Source organism: Watersipora subatra, chromosome 10 (genome assembly GCF_963576615.1).
Source record: "Watersipora subatra chromosome 10, tzWatSuba1.1, whole genome shotgun sequence".
Lineage (NCBI taxonomy): Eukaryota > Metazoa > Bryozoa > Gymnolaemata > Cheilostomatida > Watersiporidae > Watersipora > Watersipora subatra.
The window spans coordinates 18121684-18145070 of record NC_088717.1 but is presented as its reverse complement, the minus strand read 5'-3'; the positions used below and the strand labels follow the sequence as shown (position 1 = coordinate 18145070).

Sequence of the window (23387 nt, the reverse complement as noted above, 5' to 3'; positions counted from 1 at the left end):
GTAAAATTTGTTTGTGCTTTTTCTAATATTTGATTTTGTTGGAAAGCTTAACAACAAGCTTATCCCAGGTTTGGAGAGTGTCACTAACTCTTATGATTTTAATTAAAAAGGTTGTAGAGTTTTAGAGTTGTCTTACAGTTGAATATAACTAGTACACTGGCAGTCCCATGCACCTGAAAGATCACATGTAACAAGTATATGCACAATTATTCTGTAGCAAGGTGGTTGAGTAGTGTAAAAGATGGTGTGCTTTGCTGCTAAGCCGAGTATCAGGGTTTGTCTCTCCGGTTTGGGAGAGAAAGACCCTGATATTTGTTTATGTATATTAACATTTATGTATAAAGCTTGTAGCCACAAAAGCTAACAACACATAGCCTAAAAAATCAACATTCACTAACAAACTATACATTTACATTTATACATACAAATTTACATTGTCGCTCATTTAGGAAAAGTTACGAAAGACACTGGCAACAGGCTACTTGCAAGTGAGTGTTACAAAGAAGAGACACCTGGAGAACTTCCATTAGAACTGCCATTTCAGCTGCGGTCTTTCTGTAACTAGTCACTTCTTTGTAAGGGGAGGTAAATTCTACAGTGCTGTTGGCACCACTACTACAGTCGTGGCTTCTTCAATAACTTTGTCTCTGCTTCTGACAGACCAGAAAACTCTGTTGCTGTTTGCAACTGCAAATTTGTTGCTGTTTGTTATTGAGTTTATCACTTATTATCACGAATTATCCCCATTTTTATATTGATGAGCAGATGACGCATCCTACTGACGTTGTACTGGTAATGTATGTATCGACTAAATAATTTAATACCGTCATCGATCTGGTAATCACTGACCACGCTTGATGGTTAATATCCGTGCAAGTTGATTCTAACATCTGTGACAGAATACAGTTCTGTTACTAATAGCAGCTGTGAGATTTTAAATATTAAGATTCAAACCTATAAACAACATACACCACAGCTTCCAAAGAGCGCAGACAATTTTTGGTCAAAATTATACTACCAGAAAAATAAAAACGCAACCTAGAGGCCAACAGACAAGTGCCCCAGTTTATGACAGCCTATCGAATATGTTAATGACTATTGCGTATATTATTAATATTATTTGCTGCTGTTTGTTGTTGACTTTATCACCCATTATCACGAAACATCACAACTTTTAACTTGATGAGCGGATGACTCCTACTGCCACTGTTACCGACATTGTATTTACATGTATATACTAAATAATATAATAGTGCTGTTGACCTGGTATTATCTAAATATAGATAGACCTGGTAGAGGTTCTAAATGGATTGTCACGAGTGCAAATGTAATTTCTGTTTCACGTGATAAAACAAGTCACAACACCGAGAGCGCTTCAAGGAATGCATGAATTAGGTCACACCTCAGAAAATCTCAAATCTAGCCAAGCCTCATGTTCTCCAATTTCACAACACTTACATCATACAATTGATAGATACGAAAACAATATCCTACTGTTACATTATACTGTACTCATGGGCACCATAACAATATCCTACTAACTTTAATAATTTACTTTGAAAAATATTCCTAAACAGAAGAAAGTGTTGCAGAAGATTTGAAAGACGATTGCGTATATTATAAATATTATTTGCTGCTGTTTGTTATTGAGTTTATCACCTATTATAACAAAACATCACCATTTTTAAATTGATGAGCAGATGACTCCTACTGCCACTGATACTGACAATGTATTTATCGACTAAATAATATAATAGTGCTGTTGACTTGTTAATCACTGACCATGCTTGATGGCTAACATCTGTTCCAGTTGATTCTAACGTCTCTGACAGGATACAGTCCTTTTACTAATAGCAGCTGTGAGATTTTAAACATTAAGACACGAACCTATAAACAACATACGCCACGGCTTCCAAAGAGTGCAGACAAATCTTGGACAGCATTATACTAAAAGCAAAAAAATCACGGAACGTGCTATATCTATATCTAGATAACAGGTATATCTGAGTTCCTGGAAAACTTTGGAAAGAATCCAGGCACAACAATTAGGGCAAGGCAATAAACCTGCGTTTAAACTAGCACTGAAGGGCGTTGCAGCAAAGACAATACCAACAGCTACATGCAGCTACCAAGAATGAAAAACAACTAATAAAAATTACGGAGTTAGTTTCGGAGTTTCATTAAAGAAAAACAAGCGCATTTGTTACTAAAAAAATATGTTTCTGGCCTGAGAAGGATATACGTACATGCATTCACCAGCCAACGTCATAAAGTCGTAAAAATTTCCCACCCGTGTCGAAGGAGCAGGAAAAAAGATTGGTGATAAAATTTTTGGGATTACTACTGGCCACTCACTTTGGTTTATTGGAGATGGCCATGAACAACCAAAAAGCTTTATGGAGACAAAATAAATTGGAGGGATTTGATCAGAGCAGCCCAACAACGTGACTTAATGACATTGCAAAGGAAGACGATCTCAAAACAACAGGAAGCACACATTACCACCAGTAATGTATGGAGGACTTATACAAACCCAAAAGAGCACTAGAATAGGAGGTGTTGGTAATAAATCGGCTTCACCACAGACTAGAAAAACTGGAAGTAATACGAACAGAGGAACTAAGAAGAGAAACAAGGTGTTGTTGGCGCTGGAACTGAGCGATGCATTTGATGAGCCATTACCAACTGCCAACCCTATCATATCATACCAGAAGTCAAACCAAAATCAAACCAAACATTACTACTTTATATACGTATGTACATATTAAAAATTAGTAACAAAATAGTACGGTAACCTTGGTAACCATAGTTACACATTGCTGGTTCTTTTAATCTTTTACCAAAAGAAATAAGATGTGATAAACTTAATAGTTTCAAGTCTTTTTGTACAAATTTTTCCTCTTTGCGTTTATAATGACACATAGCAATACCATAATTTTTTTGTAGTATTATATGTAAAACATTTTCCCACAACCAAACACAAGTGAAGCGATTGTTTTGGGAGCTTTATGATAAATGCATATGTACACACAACCCACGAAAATTATTCATCATCACCGTCGCTAACCCTTGTACCGAAATCTCATCAACAAATTTAACCATTTTTCAATGAAGTCATTAAAGTGTAATAACTATACAAAACACATATAAACCTATTTAAATATGCTACCAAGTCTTTGAAATTTTTAGACAATATCCTAAACCTTACCCATCTGATCAGATTATACATAACTAGACCGAAGAATTTGGCCTAAAGTTGCTAGTAAAACCTGACAAAGCTTTATTTAACCAAAATTAAGACCGGCCAACACAACGCCTACAAAGCTGTGTGACCGAGAGTAGAATTATTAAGTCATGCGTATTTCACGAGAAAAACGTGCACATTTCACCAGTCTATGGCATTCTCCAATTGCCGAAGGTTTCTAATATCTTTCCGTTTTTAATATCTTGCAAAAATATTTAATTATAAGAATAATTATTCCATTTCATAAAATTATTATAAGATTTAACTATATGAATAATCATTTGAATGTATTTATCTGAAGGTGTCTGTAATAAAAGTAGACCGTTTGAGGCAAAGACCGATTTACAAGTACGAAATTGTGGTACACAGTTTATTAGCCTATGTTTTTTTTGTCCAATTACCGAAGGTGTCATTAAATTATTTATAACGTTCTTTAGAAACATTCTTCACAACTTATGTACAAGCTAGGGCCGAACTACAATGCCCCTTTACGACGAGAACATTTTTTTATTTTGCTCCAGTTTCCAGAAAGCTTTCAAACGGGTGAATGCTGATGCTCGCTTTCTGTTACAGATTTCTATCAAAACCATTCTACATTCAACACAACCAACTTTCAAACTGTGCAGATTACACAGCACCTTGCCATTTTACTTCTAATATTTCATTTCTCCTATTGCAGGGGAGAGATATAAACATATAATCTTTTCCTTTCATTATTGCTGTTTGTTGTACATAGTAACACCCAGGACATTACAGCTACCATTGCAGCTACCATTGCAGCTATCCTATTGCACTGCAGTGCCATTTGACTGCTAATTCTGCATTTCTCAACCAACAGTACCGTTTCTTTTTTCAAATATCACATTGATCGTGGGCTGTATGACTGGGAAATTTCTAGCTATATAAAAGTGAACAAGGATGGCCCAATAAATGTACATCTATATATGAATCTCAACTATAACGATTAAAACCTAGGGATGAAAAATGCAATTTGTACTGGGTTTGAGCTCACAAAGATTGCAATCGCAAGTTTGCAGATACGCGCACATGACTACAAGGCTAGGCCATTCTTTCCATTGCTAAGGAACATTAAAACAAATTGTCATAGCGATCACACTTTCGTTTTCCAACCAACAATTTTACTTTTTATCATAAATAGCCTTCAATTGGATTGACAAGTTTTACCACTTGTTGCTTATCCTGAGCATCTTCCCACCATGACCTACACACATGTATATACTTGATATAATACTAAATATTTATTGCTGTCTATGAAAATTTTTGAATGCACATAAAGTTTTAGAACGCAACATAAATAGTTTAGCCCAGTTTAATACCAAATGTTACCACATATGTATGAACAATGCAGTAGTTTATTGAATGACTAAAGCAAAATATCTAATAGTAAATAAATAATTGAATATTGTACATAAATTTGGAAATAAATACAAGATATCTGAAACCTGATGTCTTTCAGTGTTAAAGATTAAGAGTGTTGCATGTATCTGAAAGAAACTAAAGATTTGATATAATAGTTGGCAGATTACTGCACACAAATCTGGCATGGCATGCAAAACCTGTGTATATGATTGAAAATGAGTATTCCATAAAACGTAGAATACAAAAGTATTCTAGTTCTAACATTTTAGAAATCTAGATGGATCTCTATCTTAACTTGTCGCAGGTAGATAACAAAAACTTACATATTTTTCTTTTATTGCTAGAATCAGAAAATGAAGGTAGATGTTAATGGTAGAGTGGCTGGTGGCACCAACTATTACATAGGTGATACTTGGGTCAACCAAACAATTCCCCATCTGCTAGATACGAGCTTGTTGATGCACAGAAGAAGTTGAGGCTTAAATAATCTGTTATGAGAAACTACACGAGTCAGTGCCGAGAGAGTTTGTTATTTGGCAAGTGGCTACAAGTGAATATTTTTTATTCTACCGCAAGTTTTTAGAGCCCTTGTAGCCAAATGGCAATGACTGGTTGAATTCTATTAGGTCTTGCAAAAGGTAGAATTTGGAATAAAATAACAGTTTCCATGTTTTCACTAACTTTCACAGTCACCACTGTTTCACCTGTACATGTGGTTGTATGATCATTCAGCATCAAGAATTTACGTTCTGGATCTTGGGAAAGCTATCCTAGTGTCATTGCAGTGCTGGTCGCACACATCCGGTATCAACCAAAGCTCTCACCTTGATGTCATAGATCATTCATAGTATATTATTGTTAGCCTGGTTGGTTTACGTGGAGACACTAATTACTGATACCCTATTGTATTTCTCTGCAACTCTGGGTCTCGACATCTAACATTAGCTGATCTTTGAGTAGCTGTAGCAGTGAACTTCTTGTTTGACTCTACGCTATCTCTCTACCAACTTTAAATTCTGCAAGAAATGCTGTCTTAAACAGTGGAAATATTTTAACTGGCTTTTGCCTTAACCTGTTGCAGAAGTTGTTGTAAACCCTGCCAGAGTCTAGCTAAAACTAGGAAGCTGATCATCATACATGTACATACAACTCGGCTTTCTAGTTTTGACAGGTTTAGATCTACTGCTGCTTATAGACTTGACCTATTAGGTCATAAATGTTCCTATGTATCAAAATTGTTTGTGCTAAATACCATGGAAAAAACTTTTTCAACTGTAAATATAGTCTTTCTCTGCATCTACAAATAGTCGCAGTTCCGGTATGGCACATATTTTTCTTCTTTTATGGCTTCATACATAATCCTAGTTGAAGTGTTAAGCGTGAAGCTATGACTTATTGGCCGGCATAACAAGCATGTGCGCAATTTATTCCATAGTATAGCCAGCTGGATGGGTAGTACAATAGATAATTCGCCTGTCTGCAAAATTCTGAATTGCCTGTCTGAGTGCAAAGCCAGTACGAAGCAGGTTTTTTCATTCCTAAAATTTATCGCTACAACTGGACACACACACACAGACACAGAGATTTTAGTATCAAGACGTACTGACTTCATCGGTTGATATAAATCTGTTTCAATGCTTATGTTATTCCACCCTCAGTTCTATTAGGTTACTGGTTTGACAACTACAACCTGTAAATTGCTATCTTGCAGGTCACGAAGACTCAAGTCGGTGTAGCTCATGTTTTAGCCATAAACAAAACAGAAAAAAGATAAAGTAACTGTAATGTGTGAACATTTCCGCATGTCTTGTACTTACTCAAACTTTACCAGTACAAAATTCTATCGATAGCAGATTCAAAATTTTATTCAAATGATCATAGAATATACAATATATCAGAATATACAAAAGAATATTCCTATTATAGTAAATATTCACTATAATACTATAGGTTTTTGAAAACCGGTCTACCATTATCAATACTTTATGCTGCTTCCAGTAAAAAACAATTTAATAAATAATTCCATCATAGTGGAACAGTATTTCAATAAACTTATGTAGAACGCCAATACTTAGTAACTTTAAAAATATGTCAAAAGCCACGTGTTAAACCAACATTAATCAAAACCAGACTACTTTTCTAACTTTAATGAGATAGTGAATGTAATTTTTTTGATATTTAATGTTGTTTCCTTTTCTATAAACCTAGAAAGACTATACCTCGCTGCCATCAGGCACCAATCTTTGTGAATGCCTGTAAGTATTTTTTAAATCAAATGAGCACTTACTCTAATGAATTCCAATGTTTCATGCTCATGTGTACCCAGCATGAGGAGGCAATCCTAATGTCTCTGCTAATCCTCAACGCACACCCACTTATCAGCTAAAATGGTTTGTTCAGTGGTACTTATGGTGTGAGGAGTTAAATATCTGCTGGTCCACTTTATCTTGAATCTCAATTCTGCCTCCTTTGAAAGGTTGACCAATTCATTACATGATGCCTTCGACAGACAGATACGGCGCAACTGTGACTTAATTCTAGAAAAAAATTCAGCTGTTCTAACTTCTTCATCTTTTAATAGTAACTTCTGTTCAAGAATTGAGCACTGTTTCAGTTTAATGGTTATATTGAAGTCACAAAAATTAGAGAAATTGAACGACAATAATGATGTAATTTTGTGTGTGATATTGATACACTGCAATAATTAATTGTTTGAAAGTTCAACATCCTGGAGTGAGTAGCGCAAGAATTATGACTAAATCCCAGATGCTTATTTACTTATTGCTTCCTTAACTCACTACTGTTACTAGTTACTTACACTATTGCTTAACTCACTATTGTTACTAGTTACTTACACTATTCCTTAACTCACTACTGTTACTAGGTACTTGCACTATTGCTTAACTCACTACTGCTACTAGTTACTTACGCTATTCCTTAACTCACTACTGCGACTAGTTACTTACACTATTCCTTAACTCAATACTGTTACTAGTTACTTACGCTATTCCTTAAGTCACTACTGCTACTAGTTGAAGACCTCAATGGAAGTATGATCAATGTCACAATTGCTCAAAATTGAGATATAGCCATTTTAAGGTTTACAAACTTTTTTTTAGAAAGAATTACAACTTATATCATAGAAACTTTTTAGCTATTGGTTAATAAGGATGTTACCTGGAAATGTGATCAACAAAGAAATGGTAGACATAATTTGGGGTCGCACAACATGGCCTAAGTTAACACCACTACACGGGCATTGATCAATTTACTTTGGAAATCATTGACAACTTTCTACGCATTGTTTAATTAGGTGATCATGCTACAATATTATAATATTCTTATTTTAAACGCTATATTGCAGTAAAATAATGGGTTTCAACTATCCAAATTTTAACCAAACAAAGATGAACAGGTCACAATACTACAACAACAACTTTTTTACTGTGTCCCAGAAAAACTGCAATATTTTGTTTTGCCTTGCACGAAACGTTTTTGCACAGACTTCTTTCTTTGCTTCTTGGTACTATTCGGATATTTCCTTTTACTCCCACTGCCTCTGTCAATTGTATCAAGTTATTAACCTTTTTACTGCCATCCATGTATAAATTTAGTTATCATCCTACTGCCAGCCATTTTGTCAAAAGTCGTGCATTTTGCTTCACACGTATACAAATTTTTTAAACTTGAACCTATATCTGCAACATTTTTATTATATATTTTATTTTTCTGCACTTGTTAACAATTAGTGCTATAAAAAATTCAATGTATCTACATTTGGTGCATTGTTAAAGCTATGTGAAGCTACAATCGCTACGAAGCTAAAGCGATACTCAACAATGTTCTTTATTACTACACAACTATTAATTTCACCACCATTGAAGTCAGTGCTGCTACTTGAATTGTCTGTGTTATCACGAAAATCTGAATCTAAATTAACAATGATGTCATCAACATACGTAATTATCTGTTTTTAACACGGTCGGCACTTACGAAAACTTACACAAAATTGTTTGTTTTCAGGTTGGAGATTCTCAAACAAAAATTTGAAATTGCTTCATTATTTTAGGGTAATTTTACAGAGAAAGCTGACATATTCAGCATAAGTAATTCTCTGTTTTCTAACTTGAGAGGTACTTACGAAAGCCATAATAACACTAAATAGTTCGAACGTCCGAAAGAAAAACGATCGTTATAACTTGGAAATTCCCAAACATGTATGCGTTACCATTGTAAGGTAATACCGAACAGGAATTACGATATGTATTTACGACATCACTGGTGGAGGAGATCAAGGACAAGAGAAGGAAAAGGATGTTTCCGGTGGAAGGAGATCGGCAGGAAAAAAGGGCGGACCGGAGGCTACGACGAGAGCGGGATTATTCTGGGCGCGGTTCACGGAGGAGGAGCAACTGACATATGCATAATCAAGTAAGATCATATAGCTTCATATGGTGTCAGAATATATCAAACCTACAAGCGTAATTGTGCAAAACGTTGCTGTTTGTGTGACGGTATTTTACAACGGCGAGCTCGACAAGGCACAGATTCTCTGGAAGCTGTTGCGTTGAGGCAAAAGTTCGGATATTTGCTGAGATATCGCAGGAGTAGGCGTACTTTGTGTGGAGCAAAACTTTGCTACCCTGACTCTTAAAGACAATAGTGAATTATACTGTCACTCTCATATTTTGGTGTTACCTAACTTGTTCCCTGTTAATCACGATCCATAGTATGTCTGCTAGTGGTGAAACCAAGCCTGAAAGGTTTGTAAAGCCCTTGGATTTTCCCTCGAGCAACCTGGCTACTGCTTGGAAAGTTTTTAAAGAGCAGTTTAATATATATGTGATTGTGAAGAAACTAAGAGAACTCACTGTAGACGAACAGATCGGCCACATGCTTATGGCCATGGGTAGTGACTCGGTACCAGTATACAATCAGTTCACCTTCGTGCCATCTGACAAAAACAAAAAGAAAACACTGGCCAACTGCATCAAATTTTTTGATGCGTATTTTGAGCCTGTTAAAAATGTTATTTTTGAGCGCTCAGTGTTTAATAAGATGACTCAGCAACCTGGCCAATCTCTTCACCAGTTTATAGTTAAACTCCAAGTTCAGAGTGAAAATTGTGACTACAGCGATATGCGAGATGACTTGGTAAGGGATAGAAGAGTGGTGGGAGTGCGTGACATCGAGCTTCGCAAGTACCTGATTGATGTGCCTGATCTCACACTCAGGTTATGCATTCAAAAGGCGAAGCAATATGTATCAAATCAGGAGCATGTAGCTGCGATGGCGTCTAGGTCTGGTGCTCTGGGTCCCGGTAAAGAAGAGTATGCTGGGAATGTAGACTCGGTACAGCGATATAAACCCAAATCGTCTAAACAAATGACTGACACTGAGGAAAACAAAAGCAGTAAGACAAAAGACCAGCCATGCTCAAAATGTGGAAAGTGGAAACATTTTGGTGGTCATTGCTCGGCAAAAAGGTCAAGCTGCAGCAAATGCAAGAGAAAAGGTCACTGGGCAAAAATGTGCAAAGGAGCCCAGCAAGTTTCTGCACTGGAGGAGAATGATGATGGAGTAGATAGTTTGTTTTTAGGAAGTTACCAATGATTAAGCCGCATAAACTACATTGACACCATTGACACCATCTCAGAAACAGAAAATGCCTGGTATGTAGAGTTACAGATGAACTCAAAAAATTTGAAATTTAAAGTAGACTCGGGTGCTGCAGTTTCGGCTATTCCAATGTCTGCGATGCTCTTGGGTTGAAACTGACACCTACTACTCGAGAATTGTTCGGCGCGGGAAACACTAAGCTTACAGTACCTGGAGTGGCTATCATTGAACTATCTCATAAAGGAAGACGCCACAAAGAGAGGGTTTACGTTGTTGAAGGGCTTGATAGTCCTCTGTTAGGCAAACTGGCCCTTAAACAGCTGGGCATTCTCAAAGTGTCTGAAATTGCAGAAGGTTCATCAACAGGTTGGAAAGAGGTGTTTCCGTCATTGTTCTCAGGCTTAGGTACCATGAGATCCAGAGTTCATATTCAGCTGAAAGATGAAAGAACTCCTTTTGCTCAATCTACTCCCAGAAGAATAGCTGCCGCTCGGCGCCGGCCTTTACAAAAAGAGCTCCACCGGATGGAGAGAATTGGAGTTATCCAGAGGATGGAGGAGCCCACAGATTGGTGCGCTCCTTGTATAGTTGTGCCCAAGAAAGATGGGAAGATCAGAGTATGCATAGATTTTACCCGCCTGAATAAAGCAGTAAAAAGGGCTTACCGACCACTTCCAGCCACTGATGAGACAATAGCCAGTGTGGGTAAGTCACGAGTGTTCTCGAAATTAGATGCAAACAGCGGGTATTGGCAGCTTTGGTTGGATGAAAGTTCGCAGAAACTGACTACTTTTATCACACCGTTTGGTAGGTTTTTCTGCAAACGTTTACCATTTGGCATTTCATTGGCTCCCGAAATATTTCAAAGGGAGATGCAGAAGGCTCTGGAGGGCATTGAAGGTGTGTTATGTCAAATGGATGACATTTTAATTCATTCAGAAACTGAAGATGAACACGTCAGTAAAGTGAAAAAAGTTTTATCACGTCTGGCTTCTGCAGGCATTACTCTAAATGAAGAAAAGTGTGAGTTCTCTCGGACTCGTATCACCTTTTTGGGTCATGTAATAGACGAATCAGGGATACATGCAAATCCAGGAAAAGTATCAGCCATACAAGATTTCCCTATCTCTAAAAACAGGAAAGGCTTAAAGAGATTCCTTGGTATAGTCAATTATCTTGGTAAGTTTATGTCTACCCTAGCAGATGACACCATCAAGATGAGATCTCTCCTCAAGCTGAAAGATAACGATTGGTATTGGACAGCTGAAATGACCGAAGAGTTTGAGGTGCTGAAGCAAAAGATCTCCTCTTTCCCAGTGCTAGTCTCATTTGATATGGAAGCCGAGACTTGGCTTTCCACTGACGCTTCCTCCTATGGTTTAGGAGCGGCGATTTTCCAGAAAACTGTTGATGGCTTCAAGCCTATAGCATTGGCGTCGCGGGCCTTTACGGACACAGAAAAGCAGTATGCCCAGATAGAAAAGGAGGCTCTGGCCATGTGTTGGGCAGCAGAGAAGTTATACTACTATCTAGCTGGCCGCGACTTCAAAATTGAAACGAACCACAAACCTCTGGTATCGATTATGGCAGAGAAAGAACTGTTCAAACTCCCTATTCGTGTTCAGAGATTTCGCTTGCGCATGATGCGGTTTTCGTATGATGTCACATACATCCCTGGAGAGAAGTTGATAGTTGCCGATGCTTTGAGCAGAGCTCCAGCAGGAACAGAAAAAGTGTCAGAACCGGAGCCTTTACTCATTCAGGAAATGATGGAAGAGCTCCCGATATCTCGAGCCAGAAAAGACCTACTCGAAATTGCCCTCTCAACAGACCCCACAGCTAATCAATTAATGAGGTATATTCAAGAGGGTTGGCCAAACTACCGTGATCCGCCTCAATATCTGAAGAAGTACAATTCGTTCAAAGAGGAGTTGACTGTTGTGGGAGGATTGCTGTTTTATTACAACAGATTGTATATTCCCTTGAGTGAACGAGAGAGGGTCCTGCAGGACATTCATAGGGGGCATCTGGGGGAGATCCGCTGCCTCAGAAAAGCCCAGAGTGCGATTTGGTGGCCAGGGATGTCTCAGGACATCAGAGAAATGGTTAAGCACTGCAACACATGCATTCGCTTTTGGAAAGTACCCACTGAGCCATTGATCCCTACTCCTCTCCCAGAGAGACCCTGGTGGCAGCTTGCAATGGATTTCTGCACCGTTGATGAGAGAGGTGATGAGTATTTGGTTATTAGTGACTATTATAGCCGGTTCATAATTGCTGAAAAGTTTCCCCGAGCCACTGCTGCAGAGATGTGCAGAACTGTCAACAAGGTCATATGTACATTAGGGGTACCTCACATTATTGTAACAGACAACGGTCCACAGTTCATTTCTGAAAACTTCGCTCAACTAATGAAGAAATGGGACATTATTCATCGAACCAGTTCCCCTAGAAACCCCTAAGCAAATGGTCATGCAGAGAGAGTGGTGCAAACATTCAAGAAGCTTGTGGCAAAAAACGTTGAGATTGAATCTGCTATTATGTGCTATAATGACAGTCCTTTGCAGAATGGCTATACCCCTGCCCAGCTGCTCATGGGAAGAGGGTTGAATTCAATGGGATATCTCGTCAACAGTCCAGTAGATGTAAAGAAGTTTTGCGCTTATGAAGCTGACTACAGAGGTAGGCAGGCTCATACTTTCAATCAACGGCACAGGGCGGTTGAACGGGATCAAATGCCTGTTGGAACTCAGGTGGTTCTCAACGACCCCTCAGCCAAACCGTTGAGAGCTGTTGTGATGGCGTCCTCTGGCAGAGAAGTTGCTTTGAAGACTGACAATGGAGCCATGCTGCGCAGGAACAGAAAACTAGTGCAAGTTAATAAACCCATTGAGTCGTCCCCATCTGATGAGAGATGTATATCAAGAGAAGACAGCGCTCATCCTACACTGAACACTAGAAGTGAAGCGAGCACCAGTCAGGTAACCATGTTACCTAGGAGAGAGAACTCGACAGATACCGGCTCTCGGCAGTCGCCTGTGCCAAATGCACCTGCTTCCGCACCTCTGCAGTTACAGACTCTTCTGTGACCCTTCTCTGAGGGAGGCGGTCGCCTCCCTCGAAAAGCGGTTGTTCTCCGAAGCACCGACTGCGACTCCCACTAGAAAGCGCAAAGAGAGTAAGGGATCAACCGGTCTCAGTCTTCAGTCTCAGCCAGCACTCATCCCCTCTAATACTCATCGTCAGAGTGTACCGACCCATCAGACATGGGCCGGGAGAGTTGTGAAACCTCCAGATAAACTCAACCTGTAATGGGTTATTCTTTGTTTTGTAAATATTGTCTGTCTCTATACTCACTGACTTTCATGTGGCTAACATTGTTATTCTACTAATTTCGAGTTTTGTTTTCCCCCCATGATGCGGCGACGTCTTTAAAGATTTGCATAAATCTTGAGGGGATAGTGTAAGGTAATATCGAACAGGAATTACGATCTGTATTTACGACATCACGGGCGGAGGAGATCAAGGACAAAAGAAGAAAGGGGATGTTTCCAGTGGAGGGAGATTGGCTGGAAAAAAGGGAAGACCGGAGGCTACGACGAGAGCGGGATTATTCTGGGCGCGGTTCACGGAGGAGGAGCAACTGACAGACGCATAATCAAGTAAGATCATATAGCTTCATAACCATTAGCTGAAAGTAATCACATGACTGAAAAATGATTGTTGTTGCTGGGTAGCCGTTGGACATTGATCGTTTTTGCAACGAGCTAGTTTATGTTAAGCAGGAATATCTCTGGACCTTGATCAATTTTGCTGAAACTTTGTCACAGAGACTAAAATTTGTGGCCAGAACTATTAAGAGAACATAAATCTAGAATTTTGAAAAAATGTGACATTGATCGTTCTTTCTTTGAGGTCTTCAGTTACTTACAGTATTCCTTAACTCAATACTGCTACTAGTTACTTACACTATTCCTTAACTCACTACTGCTACTAGTTACTTACACTATTCCATAACTCAGTACCGCTACTAGTTACTTACACTATTCCTTAACCTACTAATGTTACTAGTTACTTACACTATTGCTTAACTCAGTATTGTTACTAGTTACGTACACTATTCCTTAACTCAGTGCTGCTACTAGTTACTTACACTATTACTTAACTCAGTACTGCTGCTAGTTACTTACACTATTTCTTAACTCAGTACTGCTACTAGTTACTAACACTATTCCTTAACAAAGTACTGCTACTAGTCACTTACACTATTCCTTAACTCACTATTGTTACTAGTTATTTACACTATTCCTTAACTCAGTACCGCTACTGGTTGCTTACACTATTGCTTAACTCAGTACTGCTGCTAGTTACTTACACTATTCCTTAACTCAGTACTGCTGCTAGTTACTTACACTATTCCTTAACTCAGTGCTGCTACTAGTTACTAACACTATTCCTTAACTCAGTACTGCTACTAGTTACTTACACTGTTGCATAACTCAGTCCTGCCATTTATATATTTTTCAACTGATTATATTATTATTAAGTTTAACGATAGAAACTTGTCCATTATAAAGCAGTAGGGCATACAGCATTGAGGTAAGCCAATAATTTGCAAAAATCCTTAATTGTTCATCGTGCTGTTTAAAACTAATTTAAGAAAAATCTATTTGCTGCAATACTAGAAGCAATACACAATGTTTACCAAAATTGTTAAAACGGTGCTAAAACCAATCATTTAATGGAATCTAAATTTTGCCTATTACAAAAAGAGACACTAAATTATAATCTAACTATATTATTTTAGTTAAATATCATGATATTTCTAAATTTGATTCATACCAAAGGTTACACTATCAGCATCTTTGATTTGGAATCCTAAGACCTATGCTTAACTAATCAACTTTTTAACACTGGCAAATATGCACACTTTCATAGTTGATGTAACATCATCGATCAACAAATTTTCAGCAATCAGGCAATTCTGTGATAGTTTCTACATTCACCGCACAAAAAACAGAGATATGTACCCAAGAAAAGATATGCAACCAAAACAAAATATGTATGTTCTATGCAACTAAGCATCAGTGTTTTTGACATAACCAGTAACTTTGCCGGTAGCTTGTTGAGAATAATGGAATCCACAAAGACCAACCAATTGATGTGCCACGGGTTTCTGGAAATAGTGAATTTGGTATGTTCTCAAGAAGATATGGATGTCATTGGATGTGTGCTAGAACTCTCTGCAAAGAAAAGGTAGAACAACTGATTTTTCAGGTGATTAACAGATTACAGACAAGGAAATTACCGACTTACCATCTTTGTGGGAAATACCAGCAAATAAAAATGGGAAAGTGCAGTGCACCCTCATTATACAGTTATCTTGATATTCGATTTTCCCGCCTTACAAAGTGGAACATGATGATTTTTCGCCTCACCATCCCAATCTTATTTCACCATACAAATTCAACAAAATTTTTGCCCGAGTTCAAATTTGGCGCTCGATGTGCTTATTACATACATCAAAATAACCAAGACACCAAAATTCTGTTCACCGAAAACATTTTCATAATGCGTGAAAAAGACACGATAACCGATTTCTCTCAGTTCAGGAATTCTCGTGTGTAAAACGGTAATATTTTCCCTTTAAAACCAGTAGCAAAGTTGGAGTTGCGATCCCTTAAAACAGAAGGCCAGTGGTCAGACAACTTCAATGTACCTGCTTACAAAAAATTAGAGCTGCACAATGATTATAAAAATTGATTGCGATTAATAACTGGTCTGAACCAGTTAATCTTTGATTAATCTTAGAATTAATCTAGCAAAAACCTGCATATTCAAAAACCAATAATACAGCTATATATAGATTAATTATATTTTAGACAATTGTTAGCAGTAGTACATGTTATGTACAATGTACATAAGTTACAATGTAATAATTATTTTGAGTATGAAAACTGTCTATGAAAGTCTATAATTAAGTCAGCCAAAAGTTGAGGCAGCACAGTTTATTCACATTATCTGAATAAAGAGATGCACTCTTCCTACATACAATATTGCCAGCTTTAGAGAATAGCCACTCACAGGGGACAGTAGTGCCGGTAGTCAGTAGTATTATTAATGGTCTGTGACAGCTGGTGATGATTTCTGCGCGGTAAGACGAGAATTAGTTAAAATATATCTTAATGATGATGTGCTGTGGTGGTAAGCAAATTATTTCTGGCATATACTGCACTTCGCTTTCTTGTTTACGCTTCCAAAAACTTACAGAAATTCGGTACCTAGGGTGGAAGACATTTTTCTGCTTTCATGTTCCAATAAAGTGTCAATCTTATATTACTAATATTCTGAAGCTGAAATATGATTGTGACTTATTTGAAAAATGAAAATACATGTGTAATTTACTTGAGAAAGTTTTTAAAAATAAACAAAAATAAACTGTAAGATACGAAATACGAGATACTGAAATCACTTTTGTTGCTATTACTTAGAAACATGTTCAAACAACTAATAACATGGCCGCTTAGGGCTAGATCGGCATGGCGCTTGTGCGTTGTATAAACAAGTTTATTGTTAGCGACTCACTGTGTATTCATAGTTGAGTGCAAAATAATTGTGGTTGTAATTTATTGGTAAGAAAGTGTTGCTTGTCATAATATTTATTTGTTAGTAAATTAAATGGTAGTAACCTGCTATGTTAGTATTACTAATGTATGGTACTAAACAGTACAAAGGAAATGAACCACATCAAGATCATCACCTCCGGTTGTATTTTAATTGAAGATTAATTGGCTCAACTCAGTTAATCGTTTATTTGTATTGGCCGCGTTAATCGTTTAATTAACGCGATCATTGTGCAGCTCTACAAAAAATCCACTTCATTATGAAATTCAGCATCGTTCGGGCTTTCTTGCTGAAATTATGTGTTACATAAGGTTTTAAACAGGTCTGCTAAAAGTTATAGTGAAAGCGAAGACAGAAACCGATAAGTAAAAAAAACTTTAGTGATGAAAAATTGAAAATCAGTAAAATAGTTAAAAATACATACTAAAACATAGCTTTAAGTGTGTGTGTTGAGTAAGCTAGATTCATTCAAAGTTTATGTTATACGTACGTCTGTCTTGAAAGTAAGAGCTCCCTATGGTACATTATAATTTTACATTTTATTGTAGATCATAGCCACAAAATACACTAAATGCATTAAAGTCAGTGTAGGTAACTATAGTTACTAAGGTTAACATGCTATTTTGTTACTAATTTGTAATATGTACAGCACTTATAAAAATTTGACGATTTTTACCAGAGGATGTTTGCATTATATAATTACTATGGTTTGCACACCTCTCCATACAATTTTTTCACCATACGATGCCAAATCTGGACCGAATCAAAACCGTATCCTGAGGTTGCACTTTATTCATAGAATAAAAAAGAATTATGAGAAAAGGCAACCGGCTCACAATCTATCAGTGAACAAACATAGTGAGCGGTTGTTCACAGTTTCCATTTGCTATAAATAAAATAGAGAATATCTATTAACCCTGCAAACACAATCTATCAGGAGAAATGGCTGCCGCTGGTATGATTTTGTCTGCTAGCTTGCTGCCAGCAATTTCATTGATCTCTTCAAACTGATATAACAGCTTAACAATGATTGATCTATTAACTGTATCGCATATAATTCTACACTAACGGTTTAAACTCTGCCCACATACGCATGCATCGCTCTGCTGTCCTAGGGACTTCATTTTGAGCTCAACAACATATTAACAAAAGAAACAAGTGAATACTGTAAACCACTTGCAAAAAAGCTTTACAAAATTCAAACTATTCGTGAAAAACTAGAATGGTAATTTTGTTCAAACACGAACTTCAAGCATTCTCAGCTACGATTCTTTCGGCAATCAGGCGTGCTGATACGCACACACAAACCATGACAAACTCAATACATAAAAGGATATAGCATGAGACAGTTCACTACACAAAATTTGACAAGACTTTTAAAATTTTATCTAAGCAGGAGTGTTAAACAAACAAACAAGCGTCAGACAATCCACACTTTTACCTGAACTTTTGAAAAAATTCACAGTGTTTTTTTAGTTGTGGTACACTAGTGACCGACATGCGAGTAGAAGGTCAGCGCTACTTGTCTGTAGTCAATATATATATATATATATATATATATATATATATATATATATATATATATATATATATATATATATATATATATATATACTTATATCATTTTCATTAGCAACACGTTAGTGATGCACCAGCAATATACCTGTATGTGTACGTGTTCTTGTACGCCCTTCTGTAAAGCTCTCGAGGTGATAGAGGCGGATGTCTCGAAGTCTGTGTGGATAATCCAATTCAAGATCTCGAAATGCTTGATTAAGAACAATTGCCTGGTACAGAGGCGGACCTTTCAGTTTACAATCAAATATTCCAACAAACAGTCCAAATGGTTGAAGCACTCCTTCAGAATCTTCAAGGTAGACGATGCATCCGCAGTCACCCGCTATCAGCTTACTGTAACACAGAGACATGCTAGCAATAGTAAAGTTGTCTGACAGTGTATGTTTTCAAACAGCGTTAAAGAGGTAATAACTAAAAGACCTGCTAGGAGGACGATTGGGCTATGCTAATTGATTGCAACAATGTTAAGCCTGTGAATGAAGATTCCTGTTTTCTGTAGGATACCCTTGAGTACTTATATTAGGCCTACACAGTGCTCCTATATGTTTGTATTCTAATATAGATATTTAGGAGTAGTGGCAATCGTGTATGCTATAACTTGCCTTAGTACATGAATATCGTATGACACAAATAGCATTAAATGCATTAAAATTATAGCATATACATGTACCAAGGCCAGTAAGATCCTACCAACTTGAGGTTCAGAAACAACTCCAGTCAAACCTTGACATGTAAAATTAATTTAGTGTATCCAATCAAGTTCAAGCAAAAATTCTGATGAGAATACAATGCACTTCGATTAGTTTGTTTTTGAGCTCAAAGCGTACGACAGCAAGAAATATATTAGGTAGCTACGCATAACACTAAACTAACTACACTCTATTGTAAATATAAATAGATATTAAAAATAACATTAGATGTAAAAATGGCTGGCAGACTGTTAATCAATCAGAATATTTTAAAGTTTCAAAACTTTAGAGACACGCAAATGTAAGGCTTGGCTCAACTATGTGTCGGTTGTGATAAAAATATGCAGAGTAACTTGGTACAATTTAAACTAGGTAAAGTGTAAAGTAACTCAGTCCATGTATGTTATATTATACTTTGTTTTTTTAGTGTTTCATTTCCTCTTTACTTTCATTCGTAAAGCTAAAATGTTTAAAAACTTTGGTCATTGTATGTGGGAAGTTACTTTTGTCATTAAGTCAAATATTTGGCCTAATTTGACATCTAAAGTTTAAAATTTGTATGCTGAGGTGATCGTGAGTATATGCGAACAATAGAAGGGTAAATTTAACATACGGAGGCGTAGCATGGCCAGTTGGTTCAAGGCGAAATAGAATGTGTTTGGCATATATCCGACTGTCGGTTAAGTTGGGTTGCTCCACATTAATCATGCAGCCGCGTGAATTCTTAACTACGATTCGTTGTTTCTGTCTATGAAGGTCAATCAGTTCTGCTGATGTGTTTATCTGTTTGAGAGCCCAGCGCACTTTCTTTGGTTCAGTTTTCTCTAGATATGTTTGAAGCTGATGTTCTCTATGATTTGTAATCAGAAGTAGGGCTACATCGTTCATATACATGTGATGACATTCTTCACCAGGAACACAAGACCTAGACGAGTTTGCACACTGAAACTCACGATTGAACCAATGTCGATAGCAGAATACTGGTGGATGGCCCATTTCATGCAAGAGATCGTTATTGATGCAGATTGAGTACCGTCTACTGGTAGTTCTACCTTCGACTTCTAATCGGCTCTCACCAATGCGATTATCAGAATTCGCAAATTCGTTTTTCTGCTTTCCAGTCATGGCCATGTGGGCTGGCACCACGGCATAAGTACAAGTAGGTTTGTCGATGTCAACAGTTGCCATGTCATCTGCCTGCACTAGCATTTCAATGGTTGCCTGATCTTCTCCTTCCATTGTCCAATCAGGTGCTCCAAACATTCTAGGAGTCTGCCTAGCAGCTTTTAGACTGGTCTTATGCTGAGTGTAGAGAAAGCTTGTCATGTTGTGAGTTAAGATATCAAAGTTGGCGTACTTCTGTCTGATGCATGGCAAGAAGGGCTCTAGCGAACCGGCATTCTTTCCAATGATGATAAGACGATTCAGTTCATCAGGGTCACGGACCAACATGGCAGCTTGTACATAGTTCTCTTTACACAAGCTGTAACAAGCAAAAATTGGAAGTATAGCCATGTTGCTAACACTTGAAAACTTTGGAATATGACAACATTTATATGTACAATGTTATTCTAATAAATATAGTAGCAAGCACCATATAGTATGCACCTAGCTTTCTTTAGTTTGCTATTCTCATTCAGATGTTAATCATACCTGGATATCAGGGTGGCAAGTTCTGCAGGAATTGGCTTTTCTGCACCAACATTACTCTGCTCACCTGCTTCAGGAGAATAAGACTTTCCAGAATCTGCATAAAGAATAGAATGAGTTAAATCTTGACGCACCAAGTTAATCCATGTAACCTTGGAACACATGTTTATTAAAGCTACATTGGATTTTGTGTAACACACTATATAAGTTAAAACATAATGATCAATACGTTGAGTAACTAAATATGTATTAAATTATGACAAATGCATTATATAACACTATGTAAAAGACTAAGTATAAAAACAGAGTTTTCTATTAAAAATAAATAGAAGAGTAATCTACAAAGAGAGATTTTTATTATTTTATAGTCTGCTTTACATTAAAGACAGACAAATCGAGATGTTGCCATAGAAGTACAGGAGATTGAGGGTATGCATAGGGGAGGTAGTAATATTGGTGCAGAGCTAGTCTAACTCAGACTTTATAAACTTTTAATTAGATTTGTCTTCTTGTTTTAAATTAAATCTTTTTACATTATATATTTAATTATAATGGCTAGTATTTTATTTCTACTGGTTTTAGCTCTTTTATTAGTGCCTACGGCTTTCTTGGCTGTTGATATAGATGTACAATCTGCTATACCTTTTGAAGGCGCCAGATTTGACACAATATGCCAATAAAGCCAACATTGACAGATCACTAGCTGGTGACCGCGCAATTCCTCTATTACCATTTTTGACTTTTTGTTGAGATAACAACACTTATGGGAATTCTTTTGAAAATGCACTAAGTAAGCCAATTGTGGCGCTACAGCTAACAAATAACTTAAACATTGGGTAAACATAGAAAATTTACACACCACTTTACTGAGCAACAGTCCAGCAGTAATTTTATCAAGCTTTGATTCACTACTATACTAGTGCACATAATGGCTACTTCGGTTAGAAGTGGAAATACATGGGCATTCATTTACGACTAATAAAATTGCATTACATCACAAGTGAAGACACAAACATCTGATCATGCATTGTGCTTTGTTAGGGTACGGTAAATAATGTAGTTCTGTTTGCACTCTTTAAAAACTTTCTCAGAACGAAAGCAGGTTTAGCTACACGTTTCAGGCTGACTGAGTGAGTAGATATGGTTTGACGTGCTGTCTTAAATGAAATGGCTTCCCATGTTTAGCATACATGATATGGATCTGTACTGTAGGCAAGCCAACCTAGTGTTGTGGAATGTGATCTACTGAGAGCTGAGCCTAGGGCTGAGCTAAGCCGAGCCGGGCTGTGATCAGTCAGGCAGAATAATGAGGTGATAGTTAAGTCAGTCAGAGCCAAGCCGAGCTGAGTGGAGCCAAGCCAAATCAAAGCCGAGCCGGGTCAAGCCCAGTCAAGTAGAACGAGAGGCGGGGCCTACCCACTATATAAGCTTGAACATTTGTGCTAGAGAGCAGAGCTGTTCTGGGCCTGTTCATTGCATGTGCTTGACTATTCTTGTACTTTTATGAATGAAGCAGAAAACATTTGTATAAACTCATGCACTGAGATTTGTGCTAGTGGAGGAAAGTAATGGTGGCACAAAACCTTTACACTGGTGGCAGCAGTGAGACAACTACGATGTCAAGAAACACTCCACCACGAGACTTGTCCTGGATCGCTTGATTTCAGGATGACCTTTCTACTGTCTTAAAAGCGGCAGCAGGATAAAACCCAAACAACATGGGACAAGGGCCTGCCTAAAAACGGCAGCAATGCTCCTACTGGAGAAACTTCCTGGCAACAAGAAGAAACCCAAAGAGAGCTGTGTAAAACCCTGCAACAACGAACCTAGTACATGCACTGCTCTAGGAGCAAAAACTTACTGAAGGCTCCGACAGGACTTGCCTGAGAAGGCAGCACTGCTTCTACTGGAGGGATTTCCTGGCTACAGGAAAAAACCCAGAAAAAAGCCAACGACCACGGACTCAGTAGATGTACTGCTCTAGGAAAGGAGCAGAAACTTTCTGAAAGCCCCAAACAAGACCAATAGAAGGGCATGAAGCGCCGATCCGGGACCCGACCGACTAGCCGAAGCACTATAATAGGTGCTATTGATGCCAAAAGCTCAGGAGTCGGCACCACGCTTCAGGACTCCCCGCTACATAGGAAAAAGGATGTAGAAGATTTCATTGTCCGCTTTCTGGAGATAGCCGACGCCAGCCTGTGGACGGAAGGAGCAATACTATAGCACCTTCGAGAAAAACTGGGCAAACAGGCCGAGGACTGTGGACGGGCCGAAAACCAGGAGGCCATCTTCAATGCCCTCCGGGCAAAAGCCGGGCTATCCAGCAGACAGGTGCCAAGCCAGCTTAACGTCCTTAGATGAAAAGAAGAAACGCCACTTCAGGAGCATGCTATGGAGGTCAAAAGGCTGGTACACATTACGTACGGAGACCTGCCGAACCGTCACCGGAATAACATGGCCATGGAAACATTCTGTAGCTTGCTAGGGGACCCTGCCCTGCAGCGACATCTGTTGGCCGTTCATACGCCCACACTAGCTGACGCTGTACAAGCCGGAAATGACTACCTCCAGATTTCGGGAGGCAAGCACAAACCTGCCGG

At 37.9% G+C, this 23387-nt stretch overlaps 1 protein-coding gene across 1 annotated transcript; it reads right to left on the bottom strand.

The window, feature by feature from the left end:
• Window positions 1–18507: 18507 nt before the first annotated feature.
• Window positions 18508–23075, bottom strand: LOC137406832 (uncharacterized). The gene is made up of 5 exons (XM_068093443.1): window positions 23014–23075; window positions 22646–22707; window positions 20788–20881; window positions 19748–20617; window positions 18508–18778 (listed from the first exon to the last, which is right to left on the bottom strand). Exons 1-5 carry the CDS (start codon window positions 23073–23075, stop codon window positions 18508–18510), a joined length of 1359 nt encoding a protein of 452 aa, XP_067949544.1.
• Between the last annotated feature and the right edge of the window lie 312 nt (window positions 23076–23387).